At 41.8% G+C, this 21,761-nt stretch overlaps 2 protein-coding genes across 4 annotated transcripts in view; both read left to right on the forward strand.

Annotated features, from left to right (window-relative positions):
* LOC112228405 (protein FAM168A) overlaps positions 1–16,980 on the forward strand; it is a 49,147-nt gene extending 32,167 nt beyond the window's left edge. Inside the window, exons 4-8 of one of the 2 annotated variants that reach the window (XM_024393702.2) lie at positions 3,055–3,180; positions 10,524–10,666; positions 10,897–11,074; positions 11,725–11,868; positions 12,159–16,980. In XM_024393702.2, the coding sequence (XP_024249470.1) occupies positions 3,055–3,180; positions 10,524–10,666; positions 10,897–11,074; positions 11,725–11,843 (566 nt within the window). In that variant the 3' untranslated portion in view covers positions 11,844–11,868; positions 12,159–16,980. The remainder of the gene's footprint in view (positions 1–3,054; positions 3,181–10,523; positions 10,667–10,896; positions 11,075–11,724; positions 11,869–12,158) is intronic. The other variant, XM_024393703.2, reaches the window with a different exon arrangement.
* Positions 16,981–19,582: 2,602 nt separating this feature from the next.
* The window catches only part of LOC112228395 (F-BAR and double SH3 domains protein 2), a 52,392-nt gene continuing 50,213 nt past the window's right edge, over positions 19,583–21,761 (forward strand). Inside the window, exons 1-2 of one of the 2 annotated variants that reach the window (XM_042309029.1) lie at positions 19,585–19,859; positions 20,825–20,932. Coding sequence is in view for 1 of the 2 variants with exons in the window: in XM_024393681.2 (XP_024249449.1) it covers positions 19,839–19,859 (21 nt within the window). In the remaining variant the exon portion in view is untranslated. Of the gene's footprint in view, positions 19,860–20,824; positions 20,933–21,761 lie in introns of both variants that reach the window. The other variant, XM_024393681.2, reaches the window with a different exon arrangement.

Below are 21,761 nucleotides of genomic sequence, written 5' to 3' on the forward strand. Positions count from 1 at the left end.
CAGCCGTTACTGGGCTGGGTCATGTCGCTCTACAGTGCCCTGCAGCACTACCGTTACTGGGCTGGTCATGTTGTCGCTCTACAGTGCCCTGCAGCACTGCCGTTACTGTGCTGGGTCATGTGTCGCTCTACAGTGCCCTGCAGCACTGCCGTTACTGGGCTGGGTCATGTTGTCGCTCTACAGTGCCCTGCAGCACTGCCGTTACTGGGCTGGGTCATGTCGCTCTACAGTGCCCTGCAGCACTGCCGTTACTGTGCTGGGTCATGTGTCGCTCTACAGTGCCCTGCAGCACTGCCGTTACTGGGCTGGGTCATGTGTCGCTCTACAGTGCCCTGCAGCACTGACGTTACTGGGCTGGGTCATGTTGTCGCTCTACAGTGTGCTGCAGCACTGCTGTTACTGGGCTGGATCATGTGTCGCTCTACAGTGCCCTGCAGCCCTGCCGTTACTGTGCTGGGTCATGTTGTCGCTCTACAGTGCCCTGCAGCACTGCCGATACTGGGCTGGGTCATGTTCACTAGGCATAAAACATAAGATAATGCGTCCGAAATTAAGCCCAAGTTCGACAATGGAATGGATGGAAGGTGTGTGTGTGTTTATGCTTGTATGTCAGTGTGTTGAATGTGTGAAATGTTATGTATGTGTGTGTGTGTGTGTGTGTGTGTGTGTGTGTGTGTGTGTGTGTGTGTGTGTGTGTGTGTGTATGTGTGTGCACTCTGTTTGTGTGTACAGTACCAGTCAAAAGTTTGGACACACCTACTCATTCCAGGGTTTTTCTTTATTTGGACTATTTTCTATATTGTAGAATAATAGTGAAGACATCAAAACTATGAAATAACACACATGGAATCATGTAGTAACCAAAAAGGTGTTAAACAAATCACAATATATTTGAGATTCTTCAGAGTAGCAACCCTTTCTCTTGATGACAGCTTTGTACACTCTTGGCATTCTCTCAACCAGCTTCATGAGGTAGTCACCTGGAATGCAGTTCAATTAACAGGTGTGCCTTGTTAAAAGTTAATTTGTGGAATTTCTTTCCTTAATGTGTTTGAGCCCATCAGTTGTGTTGTGACAAGGTAATGGTGGTATACAGAAGATAGCCCTATTTGGTAAAAGACCAAGTCCATATTATGGCAAGAACAGCTCCAATAAGCAAATACAAATGACTGTCCATCATTACTTTAAGACATGAAGGTCAGTCAATCCGAAACATTTCAAGAACTTTGAAAGTTTCTTTGAGTGTAGTTGCAAAAACCATCAAGCACACATCAACCAGCAATGGACATTAGACGGGTGGAAATCTGAGTCCAAATTTGAGATTTTTGGTTCCAACCGCTGTGTCTTTGTGAGACACAGAGTAGGTGAACGGATGATCTCTGCATGTGTGGTTCCCACCATGAAGCATGGAAGAGGAAGTGGGATGGTGTGGGGGTCCTTTGCTGGTGACAATGTCTGTGATTTATTTAGAATTCAAGGCACACTTAACCAGCATGGCTACCACAGCATTCTGCAGCGATACGCCATCCCATCTGGTTTGTGCTTAGTGGGACTATCATTTGTTTTTCAACAGGACAATGACCCAAAACAAAGCTCCGGGCTGTGTAAGGGCTATTTGAACAAGAAGGAGAGTGATGTAGTATTGCATCAGATGACCTGGCCTCCACAATCACCCGACCTCGACCCAATTAAGATTGTTTGGAATGAGTTGGACCGCAGAGTGAAGGAAAAGCAGCCATCGAGTGCTCAGCATGTGTGGAAACTCCTTCAAGACTGTTGGAAAAGCATTCCAGGTGACTATCTCATGAAGCTGGTTGAGAGAATGTCATCAAGGCAAAGGGTGGATACTTTGAAGAATCAAAAATCTCAAATATTTTTTTTTTGTTTAACACTTTTTGGGTTAATACATGATTTCGTATGTGTTATTTCATAGTTCAGATATCTAAACTATTTTTCTACAATGCAGAAAATAGTTTAAAAAAACAAAACAAAACAAAAACTTGAATGAGTAGGTGTGTCCAAACTTTTTACTGATACTGTATGTACTCTATTTCTGTTCTCTATGTGTGTGTGTGTACTCTGTTTGTGTGTATGTATACAGTGTCTGGTGAAAGTCTACAAACCCCTTGCCCAGCATTCACATTTTGCTGCCTTTAAATTAAATACAAAAAATGTGTAACATTTTATGTACACCACCTACACCATTTTCAAAGTAAAAGTAACATTTTCCAAATTAATAACAAAAATTTAAATGTCTTGATTGCGTATGTCTTCACCCCCCAGAGTTAATACTTGGTGGACCTTTTGGCAGCCATTACAGATGTGAATCATTTGGAATAAGATTCTACCAACGTTGTACAACTCTTAGTGCAACATATATCCATTGTCTTTGTCAAAATTGCTCAAGTTAAGTACATTTGGTTGGGAGTCATTGATGGACAGCAATATTCATACCTTGTCTCTGATTTTCAAGCACATTTAAGACAGGACTTAGAATTGACCACTTAGGAACACCAATTGGAAAGACATTCTGGTGTGTCTTTGGCATTAACATTTTTAATTGTCCTGCTGAAAAATATAAGGTTTTCAGAAGAATGAGGCAGGGTTTCCTCCCATTTAAATCTGGTCTTTGCTCCCTTCATATTTCTTTTGATCGTGACCAACTCCCCAGTCTCTGCCGGTGATAAGTATACCCATAACATGATGCTGCCACAACAATAAGAGAACATTTTATATAGTTTTCTTTCACATTGAACATGTGGAGGAGGTTATGTAGAAAACTCTTAAGTTATTCCCTTTTTAGATTTAATTTTAAGGCAACAAAATATAAAGACTGTGCAAGAGGTGTGTAGACTTTCACTAGCAACCAGGTGTGTACTGTATACTCTGTGTCTACTCTGTGTGTATTCTCTATGTGCGTGCTTGCGTGAGTGCATTTGCATGCTGTGTGTGTTTTATTACTATCTATCCATGTCTATCTTCTATATCTGTGTCTGTGTTCTATGTGTGTGAGGGTGTGTGTGTGTAATCTCTCTGTGTTTGTGTCTGGGACAGTGCTGCTGGTGAAGCAGGGCTGGCCCCAGGCCTCCAGTGCTGGAGTGGGCCCAGAGGGCTCCTATGACCTGGCCATGGACGCAGGCTCAGAGGGCCGCCAGTACCAGGCCTCAGCCGCAGCTTTCAGTAAATATGACCCTATGTACTCTACACACACAGATATGTATTTACACAGACATACTCACACACACGTTTGCACTCATGCACTCTCACACATACATACACAGTATGCACGCAGCAGGGTTTCTGTTAGCCGGTAAATGCTGCCCCCCCCAAAAGAAAATGCCACGCTGATAAATAAAATTGTTGCCGACCAAATTGTCCAGGAAAGAAAAATCCATTGCAAAATTATGCATTTTATTAATTGAAGGGAATACCAGTTGATGTGTGCTCCAATTTCAAAGGCAAATATACTTCATATATAAAACCATTAAGCTGCTTGGAAATTAGTGTAGGGTATTTTTAGTCACACAAAAGACGCGAGGTCCTCATAAAAGACTTCAGCTAAGTGTACCCGACTAGGTTCTCAAAAGAGACTTCAGCTAAGTGTACCCGACTAGGTCCTCAAAAGAGACTTCAGCTAAGTGTACCCCGACTAGGTCCTCAAAAGAGTCTTCAGCTAAGTGTACCCCGACTAGGTCCTCATAAAAGACTTCAGCTAAGTGACCCCGACTAGGTCCTCATAAAAGACTTCAGCTAAGTGTACCCCGACTAGGTCCTCAAAAGAGACTTCAGCTAAGTGTACTCTGACTAGGTCTTCATAAGAGACTTCAGCTAAGTGTACTCTGACTAGGTCCTCAAAAGAGACTTCAGCTAAGTGTACCCCGACTAGGTCCTCATAAAAGACTTCAGCTAAGTGTACCCCGACTAGGTCCTCATAAAAGACTTCAGCTAAGTGTACCCCGACTAGGTCCTCAAAAGAGACTTCAGCTAAGTGTACTCTGACTAGGTCTTCATAAGAGACTTCAGCTAAGTGTACTCTGACTAGGTCCTCAAAAGAGACTTCAGCTAAGTGTACCCCGACTAGGTCCTCATAAGAGACTTCAGCTAAGTGTACTCTGACTAGGTCCTCAAAAGAGACTTCAGCTACAGTGCCTTGCGAAAGTATTCGGCCCCCTTGAACTTTGCGACCTTTTGCCACATTTCAGGCTTCAAACATAAAGATATAAAACTGTATTTTTTTGTGAAGAATCAACAACAAGTGGGACACAATCATGAAGTGGAACGACATTTATTGGATATTTCAAACTTTTTTAACAAATCAAAAACTGAAAAATTGGGCGTGTAAAATTATTCAGCCCCTTTACTTTCAGTGCAGCAAACTCTCTCCAGAAGTTCAGTGAGGATCTCTGAATGATCCAATGTTGACCTAAATGACTAATGATGATAAATACAATCCACCTGTGTGTAATCAAGTGTCCGTATAAATGCACCTGCACTGTGATAGTCTCAGAGGTCCGTCAAAAGCGCAGAGAGCATCATGAAGAACAAGGAACACACCAGGCAGGTCCGAGATACTGTTGTGAAGAGGTTTAAAGCCGGATTTGGATACAAAAAGATTTCCCAAGCTTTAAACATCCCAAGGAGCACTGTGCAAGCGATAATATTGAAATGGAAGGAGTATCAGACCACTGCAAATCTACCAAGACCTGGCCGTCCCTCTAAACTTTCAGCTCATACAAGGAGAAGACTGATCAGAGATGCAGCCAAGAGGCCCATGATCACTCTGGATGAACTGCAGAGATCTACAGCTGAGGTGGGAGACTCTGTCCATAGGACAACAATCAGTCGTATATTGCACAAATCTGGCCTTTATGGAAGAGTGGCAAGAAGAAAGCCATTTCTTAAAGATATCCATAAAAAGTGTTTAAAGTTTGCCACAAGCCACCTGGGAGACACACCAAACATGTGGAAGGTGCTCTGGTCAGATGAAACCAAAATTGAACTTTTTGGCAACAATGCAAAACGTTATGTTTGGCGTAAAAGCAACACAGCTCATCACCCTGAACACACCATCCCCACTGTCAAACATGGTGGTGGCAGCATCATGGTTTGGGCCTGCTTTTCTTCAGCAGGGACAGGGAAGATGGTTAAAATTGATGGGAAGATGGATGGAGCCAAATACAGGACCATTCTGGAAGAAAACCTGATGGAGTCTGCAAAAGACCTGAGACTGGGACGGAGATTTGTCTTCCAACAAGACAATGATCCAAAACATAAAGCAAAATCTACAATGGAATGGTTCAAAAATAAACATATCCAGGTGTTAGAATGGCCAAGTCAAAGTCCAGACCTGAATCCAATCGAGAATCTGTGGAAAGAACTGAAAACTGCTGTTCACAAATGCTCTCCATCCAACCTCACTGAGCTCGAGCTGTTTTGCGAGGAGGAATGGGAAAAAATGTCAGTCTCTCGATGTGCAAAACTGATAGAGACATACCCCAAGCGACTTACAGCTGTAATCGCAGCAAAAGGTGGCGCTACAAAGTATTAACTTAAGGGGGCTGAATAATTTTGCACGGCCAATTTTTCAGTTTTTGATTTGTTAAAAAAGTTTGAAATATCCAATAAATGTCGTTCCACTTCATGATTGTGTCCCACTTGTTGTTGATTCTTCACAAAAAAATACAGTTTTATATCTTTATGTTTGAAGCCTGAAATGTGGCAAAAGGTCGCAAAGTTCAAGGGGGCCGAATACTTTTGCAAGGCACTGTAAGTGTACCCAACTAGGTCCTCAAAAGAGACTTCAGCTAAGTGTACTCTGACTAGGTCCTCATAAGAGACTTCAGCTAAGTGTACCCCGACTAGGTCCTCATAAGAGACTTCAGCTAAGTGTACTCTGACTAGGTCCTCTAAGAGTAGGTCCTCAAAAGAGACTTCAGCTAGTCCTCAAAAGAGACTTCAGCTAAGTGTCCTCGACTCTGACTAGGTCCTCAAAAGAGACTTCAGACTTCAGCTAAGTGTACCCGACTAGGTCCTCAAAAGAGACTTCAGCTAAGTGCCTGACTAGGTCCTCAAAAGAGACTTCAGCTAAGTGTACCTGACTAGGTCCTCAAAAGAGACTTCAGCTAAGTGTACCCCGACTAGGTCCTCAAAAGAGACTTCAGCTAAGTGTACTAGGACCTGACTAGGTCAAAAGAGACTTCAGCTAAAAAGGTCCTCAAAAGAGACTTCAGCTAAGTGTACTAGGTCCTCATACGAGACTTCAGGTCCTCAAAGAGACTTCAGCTAAGTGTACCCTAGGTCCTCATAAGACTCAAAGTGTGACTAGGTCCTCATAAGAGACTTCAGCTAAGTGTACCCGACTAGGTCCTCAAAAGAGACTTCAAAGAGACTTCAGCTAAGTGTGTAGGTCCTCAAAAGAGACTTCAGCTAAGTGTACTCTGACTAGGTCCTCAAAAGAGACTTCAGCTAAGTGTACCCGACTAGGTCCTCAAAAGAGACTTCAGCTAAGTGTACCCCGACTAGGTCCTCAAAAGAGACTTCAGCTAAGTGTACTCTGACTAGGTCCTCATAAGAGACTTCAGCTAAGTGTACCCCGACTAGGTTCTCAAAAGAGACTTTAGCTAAGTGTACCCCGACTAGGTCCTCAAAAGAGACTTCAGCTAAGTGTACTCTGACTAGGTCCTCATAAGAGACTTCAGCTAAGTGTACTCTGACTAGGTCCTCAAAAGAGACTTCAGCTAAGTGTACCCCAACTAGGTCCTCATAAGAGACTTCAGCTAAGTGTACTCTGACTAGGTCCTCAAAAGAGACTTCAGCTAAGTGTACCCCGACTAGGTCCTCAAAAGAGACTTCAGCTAAGTGTACCCGACTAGGTCCTCAAAAGAGACTTCAGCTAAGTGTACCCCGACTGGACATAAGTGGCGAAGATTGTCTTGATTTTCCCCATTTCCAGTGTGCCTGCCGAGAGGGGATACTTTCTCCACAACAGAGTAAAGACTGCCTCAAGATCACTCCTTCTTTAGGACAAAGTAACAAGGTTGATGCACATTAAACTGCTCCAAGGAGATGGACAGTTTTGACTTCCCAACAGCAGCGGGTCACTTCAGGTCAAGGTCTGCCGCAAACACAAGTAAATTAAAGGCAATGATTGTGTTGGTCAGGCCCAGTCCTAGCAGTTCTGCTACCGCCCTGGGCCAGATCAGCATATCCCGCTCCTGTGTTATGTATAGTACAAAGATTTGGTATGGATTAATAAATTATGTGTATCATGCGCAATTGGTGCATTTCAGTTAAGCTTATTCAGTAGCACTTGAAAACAAAACATTGTTGCCAGCTATACACATCAGAGAGGTACAATGTTGCAATCACTAGTCAGCCAAATGCCTATTGTAGGAAACAGAGTTGTTATCAATAAGCCACGTACGTATATCACACATGACACGAGTCAAGACTCCACGAGAGTTCAAATTACAATAGGCATAACATTTATTTACATCATCTAATAGAACTGTGAAAAGAGATATCATTTGAACTTTGGAAACAAGTGCATTCATGAATGCATGGTACAGGCCTCGTTTCACGGGAGCATTGTAAAATAAGCTTTTTCTCAATGAACCAGCCTTATTTTCGTTTATCTACATATTTAATTTGATTGTCCAACATCAGTTTTATAATTTCTTCATTTTGTGGCCACCTAGAGTGTCCTCTTTCTACTGCTGTGGTGCTGAATCGCAGCGGGAATGGGGAGTGGGGCGAGCTGGCCCGGTCAAATGAACGTCAACATTTTTAGCTAACCCTAACCATTTTCCTAACCTTAACCTAATTCTCCTAACCTGCCATGTTAATTCTCCAAGCCTGCTGGGTAAGTTCTCCTAACCTGCTACAAAAAGTTAAGTCTGATGTTAATTGGGAAAAAGCTAGATCCCTTCTAGGGATGACAGGCCAGCCCTGGTGTTAGTAGACAACTATGTTCTGTTATTTATTAGGCCTAATTAAAATGTTCATGCCCGGGCTAAATTAAATTAGAGAGGCCTAGATTGTATTTGAAAACAGCTGTGTTTTGTTATTTATTAATTAATGTAAGTCTTTTGTTTCTGGCCATTTTGAGGCTGTAATCGAACCCGCAAATGCTGATGCTCCAGATACTCAACTAGTCTAAAGAAGGACCGTTTTATTGCTTCTTTAATGAGCACAACAGTTTTCAGCTGTGCTAACATAATTGCAAAAGGATTTTCTAATGATCATTTAGCCTTTTAAAATTATAAACTTGGATTAGCTAACATAACGTGCTATTGGAACACAGGAGTGATGGTTGCTGATAATGGGCCTCTGTACGCCTATGTAGATATTCCATAAAAAATCTGCCGTTTTCAGCTACAATAGTCATTTACAACATTAACAATGTCTACACTGTATTTCTGATCAATTTGATGTTATTTTAATGGACCAAAAATTTGATATTCTTTCAAAAACAAGGACATTTCAAAGTGACCCCAAACTTTCGAACGGTAGTATACATACACACACACACACACACATACACGTTGGCATGGCTGGGGAAACATTCAGAGCTGAGCTGGGTTTCGAGCTCTTGGGAAAAAGGTGTTAGGAAAAGGTTTGTAGTAAGACAGGCCGATGGGGGATGTGAGGTAGTGAGTGACATCACAGGGGGAAGTGATATGGGGGAGGGGCTGTGGGATGGCACTTTGCTTGGCTTAGTGCTGTGCTGTGTCCTATAACATGTTTGCTGGCTGCTGCAGCATACATTCTTTTCATATAGTGTAACTACATTTCAGTTGGATAGATAACGTGTGTTTGAGTCATGGAAGTGATTTGGTGATTTCCTAACATGAATGTAATGATCAGTGTCCTCTAAAACCCACCAGAACGTACACTTCTCTGTGTGTGTGCCTGCGTGTGTGTGCTTGAGTGTTTGAGTAAAAAATAAATAATAATAATGTTCACATTCTGTGTTGTTAGTCAGGGCTAAGTTGTCTGACACAGGGCTTGTTCACGATTACAGCCGACTGTCGACTGACTGATCTACAAATTACCTTGCATCATAAATATCTACTTATTATTATTTGTAGATCAGTCACAATTGACCCAAAGTGCATCACGTCGGCTGCAATGTCAAACAAGCCCATGGCCTCTCTTTGGGCATTCATAATACAGCTGGTTCTGCTTCATATATGTCCAAAGCTCTGTGGAAACTATATACAGTTGAAGTTTGGAGGTTTACATACACTTAGGTTGGAGTCATTAAAACTCGTTTTTTTAACCACTCCACAAATTTCTTGTATGTAAACTTCAGACTTCAACTGTATATACAGTGGCGCAAAAATGTATTTAGTCAGCCACCAATTGTGCAAGTTCTCCCACTTAAAAAGATGAGAGAGGCCTGTAATTTTCATCATAGGTACACTTCAACTATGACAGACAAATTGAGGGAAAAAAATCAGCATTCTTTGTCCTCCAAACACGACGAGATGAGTTTTTACCAAAAAGTTCTATTTTGGTTTCATCTGACCATATGACATTCTCCCAATCTTCTTCTGGATCGTCCAAATGCTCTCTAGCAAACTTCAGACGGGCCTGGACATGGCTTAAGCAGGGGATAACGTCTGGCACTGCAGGATTTGAGTCCCTGGCGGCGTAGTGTGTTACTGATGGTAGGCTTTGTTACTTTGGTCCCAGCTCTCTGCAGGTCATTCACTAGGTCCCCCCATGTGGTTCTGGGATTTTTGCTCACCGTTCTTGTGATCATTTTGACCCCACGGGGTGAGATCTTGCGTGGAGCCCCAGATCGAGGGAGATTATCAGAGGTCTTGTATGTCTTCCATTTCCTAATAATTGCTCCCACAGTTGATTTCTTCAAACCAAGCTGCTTACCTATTGCAGATTCAGTCTTCCCAGCCTGGTGCAGGTCTACAATTTTGTTTCTGGTGTCCTTTGACAGCTCTTTGTTCTTGGCCATAGTGGAGTTTGGAGTGTGACTGTTTGAGGTTGTGGACAGGTGTCTTTTATACTGATAACAAGTTCAAACAGGTGCCATTAATACAGGTAACTAGTGGAGGACAGAGGAGACTCTTAAAGAAGAAGTTACAGGTCTGTGAGAGCCAGATATCTTGCTTGAACTTAGAACTTGCACAATTGGTGGCTGACTAAATACTTTTTTGCCCCACTGTATCTTGGAGGCTACATGTATTTTGTAAAGGAGCACTGTCAGTCCTAACTGTTCTCCTCCGCCAATGAGACACTCTGAATGTCAATACAATTGAAAATGATCTGGAAACTGAAACTAGGTCTCGCTCACCACATGTTCTCTCTCTCTTTCTGTCTCCTTCTCTTTTGCTTTCTCTTTTTCCATCTTTCCCTCTGCCGGCTTGATCTCTCTCTTACTCTCTCTCTCTCTTGCTATTTTCTCCATGACTTTCCCTCTCTTGCTTTCTCTCTTTCTCTCCCTCTCTCTTGCTTTCTCTCTTTCCATCCTTTCCTCTCCCTATCTCTCTTATCTTATCTAGGATACACTGCTGGGACTCCCTACAAGGTCCCCCCTGGTCAGTCCAATGGGGCGCCCCCTCCCTATTCCCCATCCCCTAACCCCTACCAGACGGCCATGTACCCCATCAGAAGTGCCTATCCCCAACAGAACCTCTACGCTCAGGTAAGGACCTGCTTTCTACTTACTGGGGTTGGCTGTCTGTGTGACAATATCACCTTATAAGATGATTGATGACCATTCTCTAGTTTTTGGGGGATTATTAGACAGCTAGCTTGCTGTGTAAAATTAGCTGTGCTAGAAAAGTAAGAGAAGCCAAATTCTAAATTTTTCCATATTTAATATTGCCAAAGCATTACAAAAAACATTTCTCTCTTTTCTTCTCTTTCTCTCAGGGTGCGTACTACACACAGCCGATGTATGCGGCTCAGCCTCACGTCATCCACCACACCACGGTGGTGCAGCCCAACAGCCTCCCCAACGCCCTCTACCCTGCCCCTGTCCAACAGCCCCGCTCCAACGGCCATATGGCCATGGGCATGGTGGCCGGCACAACCATGGCCATGTCTGCTGGTAAGAAGTCAACACTCAACTGCTAGGGTTGCAAAATTCCCAGGTTTTCCAGAAATGTATTGATTTTTTATTTGACCTTTTATTTAACTAGGCAAGTCAGTTAAGAACAAATTCTTATTTTCAATGACGGCCTAGGAACAGTGGGTTTAACTGCCTGTTCAGGGGCAGAACGACAGATTTGTACCTTGTCAGCTCGGGGATTTGAATTTGCAACCTTTCGGTAACTAGTCCAACTCTCTAACCACTAGGCTACCCTGCCGCCCCACACATCAGCTGTGTGTAGTACGCACCCTGAGAGAAAGAGAAGAAAAGAGAGAATACTGGTTAGAAGATTTGTGGAATCAGGAGAGAATAACCAGGAAATCTGGGAATCCTACAACTAAGATTTCTGGAAAAACTTGACCAAAATGCTCAGATAAGGGAATTTTGTGACCCTATCAACAACTCAAACAAATAGTTCACACAACTATTACTTACAGTAATGTTTCTGTTTGGAGTAAAGGCTTTATTTATAACACGTTTATAACAGTATTCGATCGATAATTTCTCAAGAAGTTTGGCCACTGACATGCTTCCATGGTGATGACAACTGTCAGGCCGTGTTACCATGTTGATGACCTCTGTCTGTCTGATTGACCCTCTTTGCCCAGGTACTCTGCTGACCACGCCTCAGCACGCCACTCAGCACATTGGTGGACATCCGGTCACCGTGCCAACCTACCGGCCCCAGGGGACGCCTGGGTACAGCTATGTGCCTCCTCACTGGTAGACCCTCATCACTGGGCCCCACTCATGTAAGTAACTGGTCCTAGATCAGTTTTAACCTAACACAATGTTATTCCAGTCTATGGTTAGGAGAGTTAAGGTCCGATCTATTGACAGTGCTTTGATACATAAGTGCTTAGATCTGTTATTATTATAAAACAATATATGTGACTAACTGTAATTCTGAGTTGTCACTTAGAAAATGAATTGATTGTACAAATGTGATATTTTCTTTGTAAATTACATATATAATACATATTTCTTCTCTCTCCCCTCTCCATCTCTCTACTCCCCCTCTCTCTCTCTCACTCTTTCTCAGGAGTCAAACATTGCTCCAACTCAAGTCTTACATTGGTGCAGGAGGTCTGGCATACAAGCACCAAGTCTGTCAGCAAGAAAAAAAACTAAAGTGCAAGGGTCACTATGCATTATTTTGTGATTTGGAAAAGCTGCTTTTTCATGTTTTTATTATTTTTTTACCAGCCTCAGATTTTGTTGATTTTTTTTTTTTGATTTTGACTCTCTTATAATCCAGACACACACTGACCAGCAGTATAGTACATTTATAGTACATTTGTGCTAAACAATTGTGTGTGTGTGTGTGTGTATTTTTGTGTTCTGAACACTGGTTACGACGCAAAGCCAGTCCCTTCAGCCGTGAGAATGTACACCTCTTTGTATGCTGCCAAATGCTCTCATGTTTCAAAAAACATTGGGGGGAAAGCGCCGTACGAGTGTCGCGCCTTGTTTCTTTTGTGTTGCACCTAGATTATTTTCCACTTTTCTTGATTTGCATTCCCATTTCGGTTTACGTTCAAACACAACCATCTTCCAGCACAAGATAACAAGGGTCGTCTTCCAGCTTGTAGCAACCGTGCATTAACTTGGCTTCGTAAGATTATTCCCACTGTATATCAGTCATGTGGTAGAAGAAAGACTTATACCGTAAGTACCGTAATAGTTACACACCATGTAGAGTACATTTTCAGTAAGTTCAGTGGACTTAATTAGCTTTTACGTCTACTAGAGTATTGTAAGCAATTGAAATATCTATACATGAATATATATTATATATAGGAATACTGACGTGTGAGCAAGCGCCTGTGCGCGTTTGTGGTTCTTTTGGACAAGTAAAAGCTCGGCAAACTTAAAAACACACTCACATTTAGGTTTTTCAGTTGGTATGAGTAGTGGCACATGTACACAATACATATACAGATTTATAGGACATCACACACACAGACTCAAAAGTGTAGACATCATAGGATGCGATGGATAGATTGCTGGATAGGATCTCCCTATTGCAGGCTATGTTGTGAATTGAATCCAACTCTAATCTAGTGTCAACTGAAGTGCATGGAGTTTGAAGGGTGAGGCAAATTGTCAGTTGGACCAGGGATAACTAAGTTGAAGGATTCAAGGGATTTACGGTCAATAGAAGAGAGGGGAGAAAGGAATACAAGGGGAGTAGTGAGTGGAAAAAGGAAGAAAAGCATCTAAATTGTGTTGTGGTCAAGCATCTATGCCCATAGCCTTGTGCTGCATGCCTCCCATTGATCTCACAGGCTGGAGATTAGTGTTATTCGCAATAAAGATCCCATGTGATGTCATGTTTACATGTTTAATAGATATCTAGGCCCTAAACTGCACCATTTACCTTGGTCGTGTTCAGCAAGGCACGCCAGAGCAAAACGTTTTGCATTGGAAAACAAAAATTGGTGTTCTTATTGGACAGATTCAGGTAGTACCGCCTTGTTTTAGTCCTTTTCAAAACGTTTTCTCGGGAACTTAACATGGCCCTGATCAGTGTCACTCGTTCTTCAGGTGACCAGTAGAGGGCAGTAGTGAGGGGTGCAGGGCAGACAGCAGAGTTAAGGCTTCTTCCGCACGCTTCAGTTTGGGTAGCCGAACCGAACGAGTGGGCTCGCATACCTTACCTTCGCCTGAAAAAAGAGAAAAAAGACGCAATAGTACTGTTTGTCCGTTTTGGGACTACGTAGCCAAAATAGTCTAAATTAATCTAGAAATCTGTCATTCATTTTGATGTTTTTGCAAAGGAGATCTTAGTTGTGCAATTTTACATCTAACTATGATGTTTGGTGGAGTATTTCTCAATTGAAAACATTTGCATGAAAATGAGTCGTCTGTCATTGAATGACAGCAAACACTTCATTGAGGAATTCCTACTGTTGACCAATCGCCGATGAAATGGTGTTAACTTCGGCTTGCCTCGCAAGAAAAAAATTGTGTGCAACGAACAGTCGAAAAAACCCTTGCCGAAGACCAAAACTAATAAAAACTCCACCAAATGTAGTCATAATATATACACATACTGTTCCAAACTGCTTGGTTGGCTCAGGGTTTTAGAGGGGCCCTCTATTCCCTTCCTATTTAGGGCTCTGGTCAAAAGTAGGGCACTATATAGGGAATTGAGTGCTATTTGGAACAGAAACAAGCTTTTAGAAGCCAGACTGACCTCAACAGAGATGTGTTTCAGTCCAGAGAATTGTGTCATCTGGTCTCAATGTGTATATTACTCCGTAGTCCATGCAATTGATACTAGTTCACCTGTCTTGTGAAATCTTCTAAACAATGGCAGGTGTAAAAATGCTCTAAAACACATTATTTTGGACTTAGATTAGTGAAAGGAAACATTTAGTCGTCATGTTGGCCAACATCCTAGGCCCTCCCTCCCTTCAGAGTAGCCAATAGAACAGGTTCAAGACATTGTTTCCAGGGCATCCAATAGCAGACACAATGGAAGGGAGATAGGATCGTGAAGGGAATCATGTGTATGAGAAGAAGAATTTGTGTTCTAACAGGAAATTGGGAACATTTAAAAAAAGGTTTCAATCATGTCCCTTTAGTCGGGGCCAAAAACCCTATGACAGGGGGACTTGAGTTGGGAGAGGTCCGTGTGCGGCATGTGTTGACTCCAAATCAACCCATAACCTAGCCCTAGCCTCTACTCCTCTCAGGTCTTCTGAGAGGATTGGGATAGGTGAAATCAATATGGCTGACATTTCCACCCAGCCAATCAGAAGGCAAGATTTTACCATAATGCTTACAGTGTATTGATCCAGTCTGCCTACATCCACAGGAGTGACTAGGGTGTAGGGGCTAGGGATCCATTTGGAATTCAGAATAGAATTGGCAAGGAAGCAGGGTTCAGCTTGGGTAGAGTTTAAAGGTTGTGAGGAGGAGTTCCATACTAGGTTATTATGGTTCAGTACTAGGTTACCGTATCATGACCACATATCAGAGTTATCATGTGAGTGTGTCAAAATTGTATTGCACAAACATCTAAAAGTAATAATCTATACTAAATACCAGGTACTTAGCTCATATTTTAAGAGATTTCTTAAGAGTTCATTTAGTTCCGTGCATTTGACTCTGGTCTCAATAAACAACTGTAAATTTAAGAGAATATCTGTTGTGAATAATTGCTACTGCTTTTTTCAATCTGTTACAATCAGTTAACTACTATGTAAAATGCTAAATGCCATTTTTTTGCCACAGTGTTACATCGCCAATGGAAATAAAACATTTATTTAAAGGTGAGACATCCTGCACCCAACATATGACAATTGATACAGTAGCATTCGCTAGTGAACGAGGTATAGATGTGTAGATGAGTGAGGCATGTATACAGTCATGTGTGAGAGTTTTTCCCAACATGGCACTGGTCAGACTGTGTAGAGCCAACGTTATCCAAACGCTACTCTCCCCTGTCAGTAGCCTATCACAGAGCCAAACAGAACAAAAACATTGAAAACAAGTCTCAAAAGTAAATGTATTGTGCCACATTTTTTGGGAACATTAGAGGGAAGACCATCGAAAAATATAGTTTTGTAGTGCTATTCACCAGAACATGTAATGTGATGCAAGAGCTGAACAATGCATATGACTAGTTGCACAGGCCCAAGTCTGTGAATGCTATGTTGAGTGCTAAATCTTTGGTGGTTCAAAACCTCAATAATAATTCAACCATGTGTACTATGAGTATAACTGCAGTGTTTTAAAAAAAGGCACAAAAAAAAGAAACTTTTAATTTCTTGTATGTAATTTAAGCGCTTTTTACCATAAGTGTTATTTAAGGTTTTGTTCATTGATTGATGTTTATTATTCTTAAGATAGAAGATCTTTATTGTCAATCTCAAGTGGGTTGCCTTTTGGTGCTTCAGAGGGCATTTCAGAACACAAGTCTGTAGGATGAGTGGAGCAGATGTGCGGAGGGACACAATCTGGCAACCCGGTCAGAAGCAACTGGCATACAGGTCCCTCCTACTCGCTGGCCTTTTCCCCTCAAAGACCAAAGGCATTGAAACACGAGAGGAATGTTCCGAGAACCAAACTGACACCATAAACAGACGTTCCCAGAACATCCAGGGAACCTAATGTGCTAACTGGGCATTATCTGAAAGTTACCCCAGAGTCAAGTCCTTACACTACAATTCATGTTTATTGAAACAACATGCTAAAGTGTATGGGTCCACAGTTTGCGGACTGAAGCATGAGAGCTGTAGCCTGGGATTGAAACTTATTTTGTTATGTTTCACCATTGTTTCACTTCATGTTATGTAACAACCATGCAACGTAGCAAACTCTGTTTGAATTCTAGGCTATGGGAACTGCTCCTGAGTGTCTCAATGCCTGGGGTTTGAGAAGCAAGCAGCTCCACCAAGGTTGAACACACAATCTCTTTGGTTTGTCTGTTTTCTTTGGTCACAATGAACTTTGGTCTTGTCAAACCTTTGATTTGAACACTAATTCAGAGAGAGTGAAGTATACCTTTGTGTCTTCCCCAAAAAATAATCAAAGAAATTGTTTAAAAGAGTCTGCACCTTGAGATTAAAATGATTTCCCAACTAATGGCCGCCCAGAGCTCTTGCAACGTTCTGTCACATGGTTGCAGCAACACTGGCGGAATGTTTTTGTAACATAAGATTGGGACGTTTGTAAAGCAGAGTCCCACATCAGACTTGTGTATATGAAGTGTAAATCTGTTTTTGTTTTCATGTCATTCTAATGAGGATCAGTCAGTGATTCTGGTGACAGAAGTAAGGCAAGTTTGTAATTGTATAATATTTACTGTACGATGTAGAACATTCAATAACTATTAAAATCTTTCCCAAAAAGCCCAGCTTTTTACTTGTGTTACATTTGTGTCCTCCGCCAATTCATCTTAAAGGAACATTGTGGCCTCTATAAATTGCAACAAAGCAATCAGTCAAAGGATAAGACGTAGACTACACTTTTCCAACATCTACAGATTTCCAACATCAGCTATGCATCAGTGGACAAATGTAATTGAAAGGGGGTGACCCTTTCTAAAGACAACCAGTATGCCAGTATGTCTTAAATTGCCCAAATCAGCTGTTTTAAGAAATTTCCGAACCTTTAAGTCATAACACCTTTTGTGTAAGGGTGACAGCCACCTCTTCCACGGAGATTTGATCAATTAAGGCCAGAGACGGCCATCAGACCTGGGTTCAAATATGTGCATTTGACTATTTGTTATTTAAATAATTATTTTCTGTGTATCTGAGTATTTTCAAATGATGTGGCCCGAATCAACTACTCCTATTGGATGTACAGTGTATGTGAAAGTATTTTCAAATAATTTCCTATAAATGGCCTACTATTTGAAAGTATTTGAAAATACTTCTATTTCAAATACATTATTTCAAATACCAAACAAACATGGTTCAAATGCATGGGAGTATTTATGTATTTGTATAATTACTGTGTGTTTGAGTATTTCAAATACATGCCAATACTTTTCAATAATTAACTACTTGTGTTTTCAAATAAAAACATATTTAAACGCTTAATTCCAAATGACTTTGAAAGTAATTCAAATACCTCAATTTAGTATTTTAGATCATAATGATTACAATTATATGGACAGATGGGGAGCTGATCCTAGTTCAGCACTCCTACGCTGAGATGCTTTATGGATACGGGCCCAAGTCTTCTGGCCATAGGACAATTTGGGGAATTGAGCTGGTTTATCTTTAGCCCAGTGGGCCTGTCTAAATTAGGGTTTTAGCGCCGAAATATCATTATTTTGCTAAGAATGGGCTGGTGTGGGGGCCTTGAGGAAAAAATTGTCTAGTGTGTTTTTCCTCAGCGTGAAATGCCTGTGCGGAAGTTCTGGTCCCAGTCTAGTTTCAGTTTCAAGTTTCAAGTTTTAATTTTAATGTCATATGCACAAGAACAGTGAAATGTCTTTCTTGCTAACTCAAAACCCAACATGCAATAATCAATAACAATGTAATAGTAGAAAAAAACATGAGAAATATGAAGATTACAATATGTAAGTAAGTAAGCATGCTATATACAGGGTCAATTCCAACACCATATTTATAATGTGCAAGGATACTGGAGTGATTGAGGTATATATGTACTGTATAGGGGTAAGGTGACTAGGCAACAGGATATGTGATAAGAGTAGCAGCAGCTTGTTTGTGAGTGGTGTGTGTGTGTAGTGTGCGTGCATGCTATGTGTGAGTGAGCAGATGATGGAGTGAATGTGTGTGAATGTGTAGGGCCCTGTGAGTGTGTAGGGCCCTGTGAGTGTGTAGGGCCCTGTGAATGTGTAGGGCCCTGTGAATGTGTAGGGCCCTGTGAATGTGTAGGGCCCTGTGAATGTGTAGGGCCCTGTGAGTGTGTAGGGCCCTGTGAGTGTGTAGGGCCCTGTGAATGTGTAGGGCCCTGTGAGTGTGTAGGGCCCTGTGAGTGTGTAGGGCCCTGTGAATGTGTAGGGCCCTGTGAGTGTGTAGGGCCCTGTGAGTGTGTAGGGCCCTGTGAATGTGTAGGGCCCTGTGAAGGGCCCTGTGAGGGCCCTGTGAGTGTGTAGGGCCCTGTGAATGTGTAGGGCCCTGTGAGTGTGTAGGGCCCTGTGAGTGTGTAGGGCCCTGTGAGTGTGTAGGGCCCTGTGAGTGTGTAGGGCCCTGTGAGTGTGTAGGGCCCTGTGAATGTGTAGGGCCCTGTGAGTGTGTAGGGCCCTGTGAGTGTGTAGGGCCCTGTGAGTGTGTAGGGCCCTGTGAATGTGTAGGGCCCTGTGAGTGTGTAGGGCCCTGTGAGTGTGTAGGGCCCTGTGAGTGTGTAGGGCCCTGTAAGTGTGCATAGAGAGTGCAAAAATAAAGGTTAACTCAGATAGTCCGGTAGATATTTTGTTAGCTATTTATCATTTTATTATTTATCATTTATTTATTTATTGCATGGGGATATAAGCTGTTCAAGAGCCTGCCCCTGTTAAATGCCCAGTTAACAAATGTAATTGCATTCTCCCATGAATCTCTTATATTATAAACACGTCAAACTCAGTGCACTTGCTAACGACCAATAGCCTACTTTAATCACAAAAGTAGGCCTACAACACAAGACAACCTGGACATTGTTTTAGTCAACCATGTTGAATGATAGGCTTTTAGAAATATGTATAATTTCGCCTTTACGTGTCATTTATCTGTGGTGAGGATACATCTCTATATTCATCTGAGACAATTGAGAGAGAATGAATAATAAAATAGGTGTATTTCTGAGGGCCACGGCATAGGCCTAAACGCGCAGATGTGCAGGGGTTAGAGAGATGTACTGTATCACCTAATCCCAACTAATCCCAATGTTTATGAAGAGGACATTGCCACTAGAGAGATATAGCCCACGGCGAGACTTCATCCCAACCCAGAGCAATTCAATCCCAATGAAAAATCCCGTGCATTTCCTCAGCGTGTCGCCATTCTTCTCTCCTCCACCGGAAACCCCACTGAATCGCAAACTTCACTTTTATGTTCGCGGAGGCAGTCAATTTTTAACAGGACTTCGTCCGTGTGTTGAGTTTGGTCGTTATGGCCGCCTGAATCAGACTAGCTAAATTCTAACAGTGCATGGTTGTCTTTCGATTGTATCTAAATTACAGAAAGTTTTGCACGGGATTTCCGGATTAACGCAAATATTTGTTAGGATTTTTCTTGGGGGTTAAAATTCAAACATGCAGCCTCCGCCGAGAAAGGTGAGTTGTTTAGTTTTTACTTTCCTCTGCAAATGTTTTGACGAATGTTGGAAGATGCACGCTTTGTTGCAGTCCAACTTTAAGATATGTGCCCACTACGTCGGAACAAAGTTGTATAGTTTTTATCGAACGCAAATACGACCTTTTTTGTTATAAAGACTACTTCTTGAAACGGTTATATTGTTTTCAATGTTCCAAAGTAGCCTAAGAAATGTCGTAGTATTCAATTCAAGGAAAAACATTTTCTCACGGTTCCAAATAGGTTATAGCCTTTGCCTGGCTCACAAACTGACAAAGATGCATTGTAACAGTCTTGCTTTTGGTGGAGATAATTTGTAGTAAACTATAGTGGTGATGGATGACTGAATTTGGACTCGTGTAAATAAAATAGCAACACAACTGTAGCTAGAACAGCAAAACAATTATTGTAATGGGAATCCTGTTACGGTATCATGTTGCAGAAACATTACACACCATCGGACAAGTCGCCGAAGTCTGTTGCGGGTTGGATAAGAAATTATACTGTGTTAAAATTCCATCAGTTGAAGTTGAACTTGGACTGGATATCAAATTCTGTAAAATCCAGATGAGTTATTTTTAACAATGATGTTCTTAATGGGTTAATGGGGAAAAAACAATTATCACTATGATACGTATGCCATTTTTGTTATATTCATGATTAGCTAGTTTATGGATTAATTTCTCTCTTAAACTGGGTTCGTTTAGCCTACTAATTGCTGAGGAATATTCAAATGTCAGTGGTAGCACTACAGATTAGTCAATTCCTGAAATAGAAACACCTTGGCCTATTAGATCAACCATTTGACTTGTTGTAGTTGCCTGAATATAGCCTTCTAATTTTAACCTTAGTATATTTCCCCTAATGATCAGCTGTGTTATGATAATAGTATAATACACTACAGTAGGCTGTGGTTCACTACAAAATACTGTATTATAATTTACAGTGCAACACACCAACCAATGCATGGTCCAGATCAACCTGAGATCGAATGACAAGTGAAGATCAACACCATGCATGATGACAGAATGATCTTCTCAGGGTAGCCTATAAGGTCAGTGAGTGTAGTTTGAGCCCTAATGGTTTCCCAGTTGAACACACACCCAATTACTAGCCCTGAGACTGGGTTACCTAACCCAGGGGCCAATTAGAAGTCTACAGAGGCAACTCTGCTTTCCTCCACCCTGCCCCAGAGTGGAGCATTTTACCCAGCTTCATCTGCCTCTGGATTAGTACATAGTTGACTTCTCTGGGCCTTGTTCACTAGAAAATAAAATGCTCTGAAACAGGGAGGGGAATTGTCATTTTCCAGTAAGATATGCTCAATTTTGTTTTGCGGTGCCCTAATGAACACGACCTAGATCAATTTAATGGCTTGGTATTGTTGTGAATCTGTCAACCGGGAACACGCAGATATCCAAAGACTGTTAAAAATAATGTTTGCACTTGGGAGCAATTTCCAAATGCCTGAAGGTACCATGTTCTTCTGTACAAACAATAGTACGCAAGTATAAACACCATGGGACTAAGCAGCCGTCATACCACTCAGGAAGGAGACGCATTCTGTCTCCTAGAGATTAATGTACTTTGGTATGAAAAGTGCAAATCAATCCCAGAACAACAGAAAAGGACCTTGTGAAGATGCTGGAGGAAACAGGTACAAAAGGATCTATATCCACAGTAAAACTAGTCCTATATCTACATAACCTGAAAGGCCGCTCAGCCAGGAAGAAGCCATTGCTCCAAAACCGCCATACAAAAGCCAGAATACGGTTTGCAACTGCACATGGGGACAAAGATTGTACTTTTTGGAGAAATGTCCTGAAACAAAAATAGAACGGTTTGGTCATAATGACCATTGTTATGTTTGGAGGAAATAGGGA

The sequence above is a fragment of the Oncorhynchus tshawytscha genome, linkage group LG30, assembly GCF_018296145.1.
Source record: "Oncorhynchus tshawytscha isolate Ot180627B linkage group LG30, Otsh_v2.0, whole genome shotgun sequence".
NCBI lineage: Eukaryota > Metazoa > Chordata > Actinopteri > Salmoniformes > Salmonidae > Oncorhynchus > Oncorhynchus tshawytscha.